We start from the raw sequence: 13,649 nt of genomic DNA, 5'->3' as shown, positions 1-13,649 counted from the left end.
GCGATAATTATCTTAGAGAATTGAAAAATAGTTTCTGCAGAGAGCTACACTGACAATTATTTGACACCTGTCTTGGAAAAGTTTCGCGAGAAACGATCTCGCACACCACGATCGACAATTTGGCGACGTCCCACGTGAAATTGTTGGGTCATCCGCCGTATAGCTCCGAGCTCGCACCTTACGATTTTTCTTTATTGCCAAAAATTCAAGGAAAATGTTTTATGGACGCCGCGGCGAGGAAGGAGGCTGCGTTTCAAAAGGCCGTCGAAGACACCCCTAAAGACGAGTGGACAAAGTGCTTTTATCTGTGGTTCCATTGTAACCACAGCGATGTCTTGAAGTGAATGAACACTATTCTGAAAAGATTTAATGAAACGAATAGCTAGCTAGTTCAGTTATTGATTTTCTAAGAACTTTCAGTTTTACCTAATTGATGTTATTTATGAACGCACATGTGTCATACCATCACAAACCATGTTTCAAATAAGCTCATAACCAGATACATAGTTTGAAAATATAGTTATCGGCGCAAATACTACAACACACCTATTATAAAAACGAGAATAATTCAGTTTAACTAATTTTAGTTAAAATTAGTTCATAATTTATCCTGTAATTACATTGTGATGTGATATTATTGTAAAAACAACATGAATTGAAAACACGTGCACGTGCACCGAGCCCCATAAATACGGCCGCATTTCAAAACACGTGCAGTAGGTCGTACGGTACGGACCTCTCTGGAACGTCGTAACGCTGCCCGTTGAATAAACGAAAGTAATAAAATACCTACTCGTGTAGTTTTCTTTAGAAGAACCAATGAGTGATCTTCAGCAAGATAGCAATTGTGATGTCAACAGTATTAACGTCACACCTTTTAAAAACAATACAGAGGTTCTTTCCTCGTCATAGTTTATGTAGACTTTTGAGCATGGTGATGACGCCTGATGCATGACGATCACATACAAGATCGGTTTTTTATGCACGACGGGGCAAAAAGGCTCACGAGATGAAAAGTGGGAAGACCACCGCCTCATCAGCATCAGGGGTCAAGAGATGCGTTGCCGTCCTTTAAGTTGGGAGTATGCTCTTATCTTGAAATTCCCTAAGTCATTTCGGTTCAGGAAAACTGCAGCAGGTAATTGACTCCACATAGTCGCTGTGCGAGGCAATTATAAACTTCTACCAAAACGCACGGTTGTAGAAAGTCAGACGTCAAGATGATGCTGGTGGAATTTTAGATTTTGGCGCAATGTCCGATCTTGGAATTTGGCTACTGGTATCAACCCGATCAAGTCCTCCGAGAACTCCTCGTAATAAATGCGATAAAGATGCAGAGGAAACCCAAATCTCTACGCAACGTCAAAGAATGAACCTCGTCGGTAATGTCTTGATCGTCGAAGATTCAAGCCGTTCTTTCTTGTATGCGGTCAAATGGAAGAAGTACATACTGGGGAGCGCCCGCCCATTAGTGATAACAGTATTCCATGTGAGGCCGAATATGCGCCTTGTATAGTTGCAGGCAGTGGCTTATAGAGAAGTAGTGTCTCGCGTTACTGAGTACACTAAGCATTTTAGAGGCTAGTTTTGCTTTCTATTCCAAGTGACCAGTGGAGTGAGTGATGTTAATGAACGTAGCTCAATATATCGACACCGAGTATGGCAAGTAGAGGAGGTATTAATTTTTGCTTACAATATTAGATATAAAATATAATATGTAATTTTTAAGAGAGAACAATGTGAAAACGATGTGTTATCAATTGAAGTACCTGAGTGTAAATCATAAATTATACAAGCACATTATTCAACAACTTTATTTAACAGTTTTAGATGGAATGTTATATTTTTTAACACTAGGGTCGTGAATCGCATATTTGGAGTCGCAAGTAAATGCAATTGTCATAGCGTATCTTGTCCCTGATTGAACCTTTTCAACAAAATGCAAGTTCTCATGGCCACTGGTAAATATGCTCAATCTTCCTTTTTTTGGTTCTATCGTAGTATTGAAGCTTTCATCTATAAACATAAATCGACCTCCAGTGAAGTCAATATTGTAATTGCTCAGATAGACAAGGCTTGTATAATGGAATGAGGTATACGTTTCCTGCAAAAAATCATACATTACATACTAAATTTATTATACCATTGATACCATTACCATTGATATACCTAGCAACAACAAATGAGTTGTTGTCATAATATAAATTATTGTGTAATGAGATAAACGCTGGACTCGGATGTGTCTATCTAACTCGTACTCGGGCCGAATATACTTGCAAAGGGAACACCCCACTTTAGCAGCAACAAGTCGTTTGTTTTATAGGCGCTGTAACAAAGCCACTTACGTAGACGACATAGTGCTACTAAGCGGAGCTTTCAGTCTGTTTAAGGTCTAACATAAGGTAAGGATGAACACACTTCACTTAATTTAATGCTTCACACATTATTATGCTAATGTGTCAAGCATTAAATTAACGAACCATTGACTGCCTAATTTATTATGGCCGGACAGAAAAATGAGATCGTTAAGTGAACTGGCATAAGATTAACTGGCGACGGTGCCGGCTTTAATTTTTAAACTTTAATTAAAATAAGACGAGATTATCTTTCAGCGTTCTATGGTTGACGGTTCCACACCATAAATTTTATAGAAGTCATCAAAAAACTAAAATTTTTCGCATTGATAATGTATCCCTATACTAGTCTCCCTAGACTGCACCTCTCGCAATATTCAAGGGTCGCCACAGTTGAAAAATATTAAGAATAGAGGTAATAAATATTTCATATAAACAAGGAATTTCCCTTTCTTTAATGTAAGTAATAATTCCATCAGGTGTCCTATATGCTCGTTTGTTCTCTTCCATAAGTAATAGTGATATACTTGTACCAAGTAGGTGTATCACCTGATGACTAATGACACGATAGAAAGGGAAGATTTGGCTCTCTATATCCCTTGCTATGTTCAAACTAAACAAGATGGGTTACCTTACCTTATCTATGTGGGGATGCCAGTATTCATCATGCAAAGTCACAGGTTCTTTCGATGTCATTTCGGAAATAAATGTTGGAGAAGTTAAGTGTAATTTGTCAGCTTCTATACCAAAATGAGTTGCAATGGTGTGTTTTACCTTCTCTTTGACACTCTATAAAAATATAATAAGAATTAAAAGTATTATAATAATTATAAGAGGACGAAATATGCTTGTCATGATAGCTATATTTAAAACAGAAAACATCATTATTGTTATTTGAAATATACGATTTATTTATTGGTTTCACCACCATAAAACTTCTACATATATAAAGCAATCAACATGAACGCATATAAAACATGGAAGTATTAAATAGCGCAACTTAAACTATTCCCACTATATCGCTTTAAAAATGTTTTTCAAGTTTGTAGACTACCAGCCTGGCGCAACTCCCTAATAAACTTGAAAATGTATGACATTGTTCTAAAAATAATGGCGGCAAACGCTGTCTCGCTCTAACATATATTCGACTCTTTTGTTTGTTTTGGTTTAAATGTCATGTGACATGACGTCATTCATAAAAGTGACTGTTAATAATTTTGTTACGAATTGTCGTTTGCTTTTACTTTATTCGTGTATTATTCAAGGTAATTTGCTTAATTATTTATAGAATAATTGCGTTAGACATTTCTAAGCTATACAATGTAATAAAATAGTTGTAAAATATGTGTTTTAAAATCTGCCCGGTCAGATGGGAGTGAGAGAATTTTCATGGCTAAATTATTTTTGGATAAAGAAAGGTAAGCACTAAAGAACAATTAATAAGCTAATAAAGAATGCTTAAAGTGATTAAAAGTGATAGAGTATTGATTTAATTCACCTGGAGTACAAATTATAATATTTTAATGTATCTGTAATGTTCAAAAACATTTATTTCAACATCTTAAAAACGAATACCAAGGACTGTCTAAACCGAAACTACTACATAACACAAAACAAAACTATTAAAAAGTATTAATTATGGAAATTGTTTTTTTCTTTGACATAATTAAAATGTATCCCTAGTTTAAACTAGTTAGACTTGGCTTAGGTCCATCTTAAAATTAACAAAAGAGAACCTTAAAAATAGACATTATTTATCGATAAAAATTATGGATTGATTCCAACCCTATATATTTATTGTATTGGCAGCTCTGATATTACGTCATTATTTGTTTATGTTGTATATCAAGATTTAGTACAATACAATACAAGCGACATTTCTCATTATTTTATATGGCACTCCCGTCTCTTAAACGTAGTGTTTAAATTCTCTTAATGGGGCATACTAAGTTTTGCACTTCTAGCTAATCGGAACTAATTGAATTTCGAATGTTATATTTTTTGAAACGTTATAAAACAAATTGGCGGGAAATCATTTGTCAATGGTTTTTTATCACACATCAAAGTTCGCAACGAAAATGGAATAAAGGCGAAAAGATTTTAGAACAATGTTTTTTATGATTTTAAAAGTTCTCTCTCTCCGCAAGACTGTGCCGCTCTTCTTCCAAATGCTCTTGCGAGAGAAGCACCTTGCTTGAGCACCGTGAGGAGATGGTTTGCTGAATTTGGGAGAGGTCGGGTTTCTTTACATGTCGAATTTTGTGAAAGGCGGCCTTCAACTGCCGTCAACGAATATAATGTGGTTACTGCTGAGTGGCTAATTGAAGAAAACCCTTGGATTACCTATGAGACAATTCGAGGACTATGGTATGAGGTAAATTCAGAAAGTTTTACACGAAGAATTGAAAGTTCGGAAACTTTGTTGTCGTTGGATCACCCATGAACTGACAGCGGAGCAGAAGCGGGCTCGCGATGCTAATGAAGTAGGACCACGGACATTCTAATGCTGTTTATGACATTGTCACAGGAGACGAAAAGTGGATTTATTGTTTTCTGTATTTTCCCCAAAATCAAAGATTTGATAAGAGGTTTTTTTTTATGGAATAGGAGGACAAACGAGCGTACGGGTCACCTGTTATTAAGTGATCACTGCCGCCCACAATCTCTTGCAACACCAGGGGAATCACAGAGATTTCACTTTTACCAATTCCGAAGAGGCAGTGATAGCGTACAATCAGCACGTAGAAAACATGCCTACAGATCTGTGGTCCTCCTGTTTAAAAAATGGTTCGTACGCATGAAAAAATTTTAAAATGTAAAGCAGAGTATTTTGAAAAGCAATAAACATAATATTTTGGTTCACCAAAAACTAAATATATTTACATTTTTTCGCGGAACATATGATCGTAATAAAGTACGTCATATTAATATTTCAGGTGTGCATTCTTTTTATGATTCTTAATAAATATTCTGGTGGCTAGTCATGAATAAAAATATAATATTTCTAATAATATAGATATAACTAATAATGAAAATTCATTATTTTCGTCTTTTATTCAGAACCTTTCTTTTGTGATAAAAATATACCGAATTGAACTTTTTTCTTTGACAATTTAATATTAGGTCCTTACATATGAAATTGGCGTATTTCGTACTGGCCACTTTAATCACGATGTTCTCCTCTTTGGTAAGGAATTCCAAATTCAAATTTGTACAGCTATTTACTCATGTATTTGTGCTTCGATGACCGTCATTCATTTGTTTTTTTCTGTTTGCGTCACTCATTTTACAAAATGGAAAACTTAAAGTATCGCATTATTTACGAGTACGAGTTCTGCCGTGGCACTAGTGCTGCGGAAACGACTCGAAGGGTGAATGATGTGTATGGCGGTCATGTTGCAAAAGAAAACACAGTTCGTTTTTGGTTCCAACGTTTTCGTTCTGGAAATTTCGACCTGCAGAACAAGCCCCGTGGACGGCCTGAGACCCAAGTTGATAATAAAGTATTGAAGGCTATTGTGGAAGCGGATCCATCGCAAACCACGTCCGAGTTAGCTGCAGGCTGCGGTGTTAGTGATAAAACTGTTTTAATTCACTTGAAGCAAATTGGGAAGATTAAAAAGCTTGAAAGGTACCTCACGAATTGACTGAAGCAAACCGGCAAACGCGCGTCGCCTGCTGCGTTACATTACTGAACCGGCACAATAATGAAGGTATTTTAAACCGAATCATTACCTGTGATGAAAAATGGATTCTTTACGATAATCGGAAGCACTCAGCGCAATAATTGGATCCTGGCCAGCCAGCCAAATCCTGCCCCAAGCGAAAATTAACCCCAAAAAAGTTACTTGTATTGTTTGGTGGACTAGTGCCGGTATTGTTCATTGCAGTTTTCTCAAATCTGGCCAGACTTTTACGGCTGATGTCTATTGTCAGCTATCGCAAACCACGATGAAAAAGCTAGCGGCTAAACAACCTAGGCTGGTCAATCGCTCCACGCCACTGCTACTTCACGACAACGCTAGACCACACACTGCACAACAGACGGCTACCAAATTAGAAGAGCTTCAATTGGAATGTCTAAGACATCCTCCGTACTCCCCGGACCTTGCTCCAACAGATTACCATTTTTTTCGAAATTTGGACAACTTCTTGCAAGGGAAAAAATTTAACTCTGATGGGGCAGTCCAAATCGCCTTCACAGATTTTATTGATTTCCGTCCGACTGGTTTTTTTAGTAAAGGGATCAATGAACTACCTATGAGATGGCAAAAGTGCATAGAAAACAATGGTTCATACTTTGATTAATTAAATTTAAAAATATTCGACTTTTTGTTCCTCCCATACAAAACGCCAATTTCATATGTAAGGACCTAATAAATATTGGTATAAAAAATACTCAAGACAAGTGGCGGAGATTAAATTATTTTCAAGTTGTTCGTAAATTTTTGTCAACACGTTTTGAAAAAATGTTTCTCTACTGTACTATAATGGAAAAACTAAAATTATCAAATGATACGATAGTTTTCATTCAAGAAACACTCGAATCACACTTTTATGCAAATAGATTAAAAAATTAATTAGGTTTTTTTTTCTGAAAGAGGAGGACAAATGAGTCACCGGATGTTAAGTGACCATCGACCCCCAAACTCTCCAGTAGCACCGGAGGAATCACAGAAGCGTTGTGAGCTTTTTAGAAAAGTGGTCTCGCTTTTTTACTTACTACTACTACTACTACTACACAAATTTAGTTAATAATTATAGTGCCAAAAATTAATTCATTTTATTATTTTATTATTATTATACATAACGCACACATCATCCACGTATCTGACAAAACTCGCAAGGTGACAAACTCGCGAACCAATTACCGTAATCATGCCATTGGGAGAACCAATCACGTAAATCTCGTTGAGCGAGTGCGCATAATCGAACGATGGGCGAATCACTGAGCTGAGCTGAGACGGAAGCCCGAGAACGCAGCCCATGAGCTGATCCGTTTATGCGTTACGACAGGTCCCATATCTGTATACACATACGCGTAGATGCGGACACAGTACTCAAAATCTACATGTAGCCAGAGAGTCAATAGGTCCCTACTCTCAAAATTGCCGAGACTGTTATAGCAGATATACCCCGGCATGTGGCAAAAATTTTGCTCGATTTTGTACCCGGGGTACGTTAAATTTGCTGTATCGCTCGGCGGAGATATCTGTGTCTCCGTACGGAAAAACAAGGCTGGCTATGAAGCCTCCAGGTGGTGATGGACGGCGCTTAAATTGGAGTGGATTCCTCTAATATTGCAAAAGTCTACATTAAGCGTGTAGTGGGGGCCGTGGTAAATGCGCGTAAATAAGTGTACATGTAATATGTAGGTACAGGTAAATTACTTAAGAGACATTTTTAAATTTGAGTTGAGAGACCTACACATGTTCAGTACATAAATAAATAAACCAATACTTTTTTTATTTACCATTTTTAAAGCCTGGTACTTCATGTGGAACTAATAATATCAAACGGTAAGTTAGAAGCTAATGTAAATTTTCACTATCCCCCATATATTTTCAATAGGATTAAACTGAGGGTGATAAGGCGGTAAACAAAGTATAGTAGGCTGTGCTGACACAATATATTTGGCTGTCTTATACTCTACAAACCTCGCCTTATTTTTTAGAACCAGTTCATATAACTGAGGCTTGAGCATGTTCAATATTTCTAAACATCAGCTGGTCAATCATTTGCTGTTTTTTAGAATTATGACTCGGAGCATGATTTTAAATTGAATGAGGATTAACAACAACGACACTATTCAGTTTAAGAGTGGGGTTTATTTGCGTTTGGAGCCACTTCAAATAATTATCATAGTCCAAATTATCATGGTAATGATCGCTTTTTGATTAGCTTAAAATATAAAGCAATACATTCGGTAAAATACCATCATTTTGGTTTGGATGATCAAGCTATTGCCCTTTGAAACATGTTGCTTAAAACCAAAAGTGCTAAAAGTTGCCATTAGCAGTTTGTAATATATTTCTTCTTTAAAAATTCGTTGTAGTATTTTCATTATCAAAATTTCTTTAATTGTAATGTAAATATTGTGCATCACTCTCCAGATTATTTGTTGATCAAAATCATCTATTATAAATTATTATTATTGTAGGCTTCCATTTTGTTTTTTAGGTGATTTAAAGAGATCTACAGGGACCAACCATGTTCTGAAGGCTGCCGTTTGCTTTCAGATAGGACCTTTCTGATGGAAGTCAATGATACTCCAGTTGATATAGCAACTAATTTAGAGGGAGTCACAATACTGCTCGGATTGCTATTGCATTAATTTTCGAAATATTTGTACAAATGTAGCCAAAGGCTTATCTCTACAACCCCTTTACTGAACAATAAATATTACAAACCATAAGAATGAATTCATTCATTAATAACTAAAACCAAATAGTCTGACCTCACACCAATTAGCAATGATCAAAAATATAATTATTATATGTATATTTGACAGTCACCATTGAATTGCTGTCAATAATCTGATGCTGTCCCAATACACCCGATAAGTCATTCTTATTGCAATTTACATACAAACTTCTATCGCTTGTTAGCTATATGTTGGCCCATTGACAGATGGTGTGTATGGATAAGGTGAGTTACCGTCTATAAGTTTATTGGGACAGAAAAGTCAATGATAGTTACGATTTTTATCTCAAGTAAGAGATAGATTGAATATTGGTAACAGCCGTAAGTGGGCCATCAATAAAATACTACATAGCTGTAGTACATTATCAGGAACAAAAAACTGCAATTTATAGGTGTGAACTGTCAAAAAGATAATAAAAAGTTGGACAGACTATAGAAGAAATAACATTGCTGCAATAATAGTACTGCTATCAAAAATAAGAGTTAAACAGGAATGCTTTTAATATTTAATACATGTTGCAGAGGTCATAAATGTTGTGTTTCAAGTACAATCAGAGCCCTAAATGTGAATGTTTGATTAATATTAATGACTAAAATAATTTAATGATCTTTTAATTGTCTTAGATAGTACTAGTGATAGTGTATTCTTTTTCTAATTGAAGGTTCACACTGTTGAATTTATGCAGAACTTACCCTATATAAATTAAAATCTTCTTCAGTAAACAATTGTTTCATATATGGTGACTCATATATATTAATGAAAACTTGCCCTTTAGACATAGCACCACTGTGTAAGTCAAGAATAGATGCTCCACCCAATGAACGGCCATACTGGAATCCTTTTTTAGCAATGGACAACAAGCCTTCAACATCCTTCAATGACACAACTGTATCAGCAACAAACCTTTTGCATTTATGAGGGACACATCCTTTGAATTTATCAATTTCATTCAAGTACTGTGGAGAACATTTTAAGTATTGAGATTTTCCTGATATTTGGTCACTTTGTTTGGCAAATATTTTAATTTTCTCATTATTTGCAGTGAAATAAATAATTACAATAAATGAGATCACAACAACAACACGAGACAACAAACGCAGTGATATCTGATTATACTTTTGAACTGGTCTGAAAGAGTTATATTTATGTAAATATATTAATAATATAGTAAAACTACATAGTTATGTTTGAATAAAATCATATACTAACGTTTTATGATTTTCTTTCACTTTATCGTTGCTGTTATCAATAAGAGGCACACTTTTTATTCTTCTTTTAAGTTCAGACATTATTACTTATGACATCAAAGCTTCTATAAAATGATATACAATATATTTAATTACACTTTCTGATACAAATTCCTAAATTTAGTAAATAATAAACTTTAATTTGATGTTATTCTGGTTTTAATAAAAAAAAAAATTGTGGCACGGGATGCAAGTCCATAGGCCAAGATAATCAGGTTTTGTCCATAAAATTGCCAGTTGCCAATGTTTGTCAAAGAGAATTTAAACACTACGTTCAAGAGACGGGAGTGCCAAAAATAATGAGAAATATCGCTTCACGCTTGTATTGTATTGCACTGAATCTTAATACCAACATAATCAACTAATGACGTAATATCAGATCTGCCAATGTAATAAATATATAGGGTTGGAATCAATGCATAATTTTTTATCGATAAATAACTAATAATATATATAATGTCTAATTTTAAGGTTCTCTTTTAGTAATTTTAATATTGACCTAAGTAATGTCTAACTAGTTTAAACTAAGGGATACGTTTTAGTTATCTCAAAGAAAAAAAACAATTAACATAATAAATATTTTATTAATAGTTTTGTTTTGCGTTGTAGTTTCGGTTTAAACAGTTGTTGGTATTCGTTTTCAGATGTTGCAATAAAGTAGTAGGCGAGGGTCCTGAATCTGAAATTATAACAGAATACATATTAGTAGAAGTTAGTTAACCCTAATTTTTAGGCTTTAAATATTTTTTTGCACATCATAACCACAATATAATATAATAAAAAGGATTTAAAAGGTAGTAAACTTATTTATCAAAAATATAGATACCATAAAAATGAAATAAATAAAAATAAATTTAATAATAATTTAAAATAAAATATTGACAATCGATAATAAAGTGTCAAACAATACAGATAGATTATAATGATCACCGCCGCCCACAATCTCTTGCAACACCAGAGGAATCACAGGAGCGTTGCCGGCCTTTAAGGAAGGTGTACGCGCTTTTTTTGAAGGTACCCATGTCGTATTGTCCCTGAAACACCGCACAAGGAAGCTCATTCCACAGCTTTGTAGTACTAGTAGTAGTAGTAGCTAGTAGCACTGGGTCCCCGACAATTCGAGCTGCTCTGCGTTGCACGCGGTCAAATGGATCGAGCTGATACTGGGGTGCGCCAGACCAGAGATGACAGCAATACTCCATGTGTGGCCGGACCTGCGCTTTGTAGAGCGCTAGTATGTGGGCCGGCTAGAAGTATTGCCGTGCTCTATTAATGACGCCCAGTTTCTTTAAAGCCAATTTGGCCTTGCCTTCAAGATGACCACGAAATTGGCAATCGCTCGAGATTTCGAGACCCAGTATTCCGATACTAGGCGAGGCTTTGAGGGAAGTGTTGTTGAAGAGCGGTGATACGACAAATGGGGTTTTATTAGTGGTAAACGCGCAAACTTGAGTCTTCTGGGGGTTAAATTGGACAAGGTTAAATTTTCCCCATTCCGCGACCTTCTCAAGAGAGGACTCGATAGAAGACACAAGTTTCTCCCGGCACTGGTCGACGATTTCCCGAGAGAGACCTGCATGGCCCGTGTATATGGCATCACCAGTGCTGTCGTCTGCATAGCAATGAATGTTGGAGGTGTCCAACATATCATTGATATGCAGAAGAAACAGCGTTGGAGACAGCACACAGCCTTGGGGCACTCCAGCATTCACGGGCTTCGGGTTCGAGCAATATCCGTCGACAACTACCTGTAAGCTACGCCCTGTGAGGAAGCTGGAGGTCCACTTGCACAAGCTCTCGGGAAGCCCAAATGATGGAAGTTTGGAGAGGAGCGCCTTGTGCCATACACGATCAAAGGACTTCGCTATATCCAGGCTAAGTGCCAGGCCTTCCCCCTTGCTTTCAAAAGCCGCAGCCCATCTATGTGTCAGGTATACCAGAAGATCACCTGCCGACCGACCATGGCGAAACCCGTATTGTCGGTCGTTGATCAACTGGTGACCCTCTAGGTATACCAAGAGCTGACGGCTAATTATGCTCTCCATGATTTTGGAGAGCAGGGAGGTAATAGCAATAGGCCTGTAGTTTGCCGGATCCGAACTGTCTCCTTTTTTTTGGATCGGATGGACAAGGGCAGACTTCCATGAGTCAGGGACTACGCCTTTAGAATAAGAGTGCCGGAATAAACGCGTTAGCACCGGCGTCAACTCAGGGGCATACGTTCTAAGCATGATTAGAGAAATGCCATCCAGCCCGCTCGACTTCCTGACGTCCAACGAAAACAGAGCTCGCCAAACAGTTTTCTGTCTGAACTGTATGTTAGAGCGAGACAGCATCTGCTGCCATTATTTTTAGCGTAATGCCATACATATTCGAGTTTATTATCTTCCATGTTTTTTGCTGTTTGTATCATACACACAGAACACTATTGTATTGTATGTATCATTAACGTTTTTCTTTTCCCATTTCTTGGCCTGCACAGTTTGTGGGCCAGCACTCAGCCAGCCATCAGGTCGGCCAGTCCTGCAAAAAGGTATCATTATTGTTTCATAATTACATTAAATTGTAAACTGTTAGCCTAATTACAAGAGCACTTGCACGGAACGCGAGAAGTCGTGAATTCGAGTCCTGCAGAGTTCATAATTTTTTTTAAAGATTTATTTGTGTATTAATTCCAGAAGTGAGGATTATCACTTCAAAAACATAACAAATATTGTACATTTTATTCGTTTAAATTACATAGATTTATTCAGACTCAGAGATTACATTTATTTGATAAAATAATCATCTAAGAGGCTCAAAGTAACTAAAGTATGAAATAAATGCTTTGGTCTGTTGTAGAAAAGGAAACGTGCGAAGCACCCGCAACCGGCGAGCATGTATAAAAAGAGTAACGAATGTAGACGAAGCGCGGGAGGTTTGTAAGGATAGTAGCAAGGGGCATTCTATTGTCTGTGCTTACCCCGACGGGAACAAGGCGTGAGTGTATGAATGACAGTATTTTCGAAGTCAGTTGCTTTTTATTATTAGATATTGTACATTAATGTCAAAGAGAATTTAAACACTACGTTCAATTAATATAGCTTACTTACTAAGTTGTACTGTGTATAGGGTAAACTGTTGAGATATGTTACAATTGTAGCTGTACCGACAACCAATAATATCAATTAATACAAATGTCTAATATCTAACTAGTAACGTAATACTTTCTTAGCATTATAGATCGTAGAAATAATTATCGTGCATATTAACTGTAATAAGCGTATGCTGAAAGATTCGTTCTAAAAAGAACATTTTATTTTATATAACGTAATATTAGCTCTGATAAGAACCTCATACAGATCACCAGTGAACTCATCGAAGTACAAGCATCGTCACGTTCTCCCGACGACCACAGATATACTCACGTGATCAGACATATGCTCCGCGTTACACAACCGCACAGCAAGGCAGAGCGTACTCGACTGACGCGTCGGGGCGTCGATCACTATTCATGCAATATTTATCAATGGGCGACAGAGCAGGTGCTAAATGCTCATTGACATCGTATGATCGAGGTTCAACGCGAGTTTTCACAAACTGCGATAGCATTAGTTTTAGAGCGAGATAGAACACATAATATTA

General features: G+C 36.6%; 1 protein-coding gene across 1 annotated transcript; it reads right to left on the bottom strand.

The window, feature by feature from the left end:
• Positions 1-1,800: 1,800 nt before the first annotated feature.
• On the bottom strand, positions 1,801-10,194 carry LOC126967020 (2-oxoglutarate and iron-dependent oxygenase domain-containing protein 3-like). The gene is made up of 4 exons (XM_050811328.1): positions 9,988-10,194; positions 9,471-9,906; positions 2,991-3,143; positions 1,801-2,104 (listed from the first exon to the last, which is right to left on the bottom strand). Exons 1-4 carry the CDS (start codon positions 10,065-10,067, stop codon positions 1,814-1,816), a joined length of 960 nt encoding a protein of 319 aa, XP_050667285.1. The 5' UTR covers positions 10,068-10,194; the 3' UTR covers positions 1,801-1,813.
• Between the last annotated feature and the right edge of the window lie 3,455 nt (positions 10,195-13,649).

This window comes from Leptidea sinapis, chromosome 12 (assembly GCF_905404315.1).
Source record: "Leptidea sinapis chromosome 12, ilLepSina1.1, whole genome shotgun sequence".
In the NCBI taxonomy this organism is placed as follows: Eukaryota; Metazoa; Arthropoda; class Insecta; order Lepidoptera; family Pieridae; genus Leptidea; species Leptidea sinapis.
The sequence above is the reverse complement of the archived record's forward strand: the minus strand, read 5'-3'. Positions and strand labels throughout refer to the sequence as shown.

Coding starts and splice junctions, on each gene's coding strand:
- LOC126967020 (XM_050811328.1), bottom strand. CDS start 10,067: ATGTCTGAACTTAAAAGAAGAATAAAAAGTGTGCCTCTTATTGATAAC. Junction 3,144..9,470: donor AAGATTTTAATTTATATAGG/GTAAGTTCTGCA, acceptor ATATTTTTATAG/AGTGTCAAAGAGAAGGTAAA. Junction 2,105..2,990: donor GGCATCCCCACATAGATAAG/GTAAGGTAACCC, acceptor GATTTTTTGCAG/GAAACGTATACCTCATTCCA.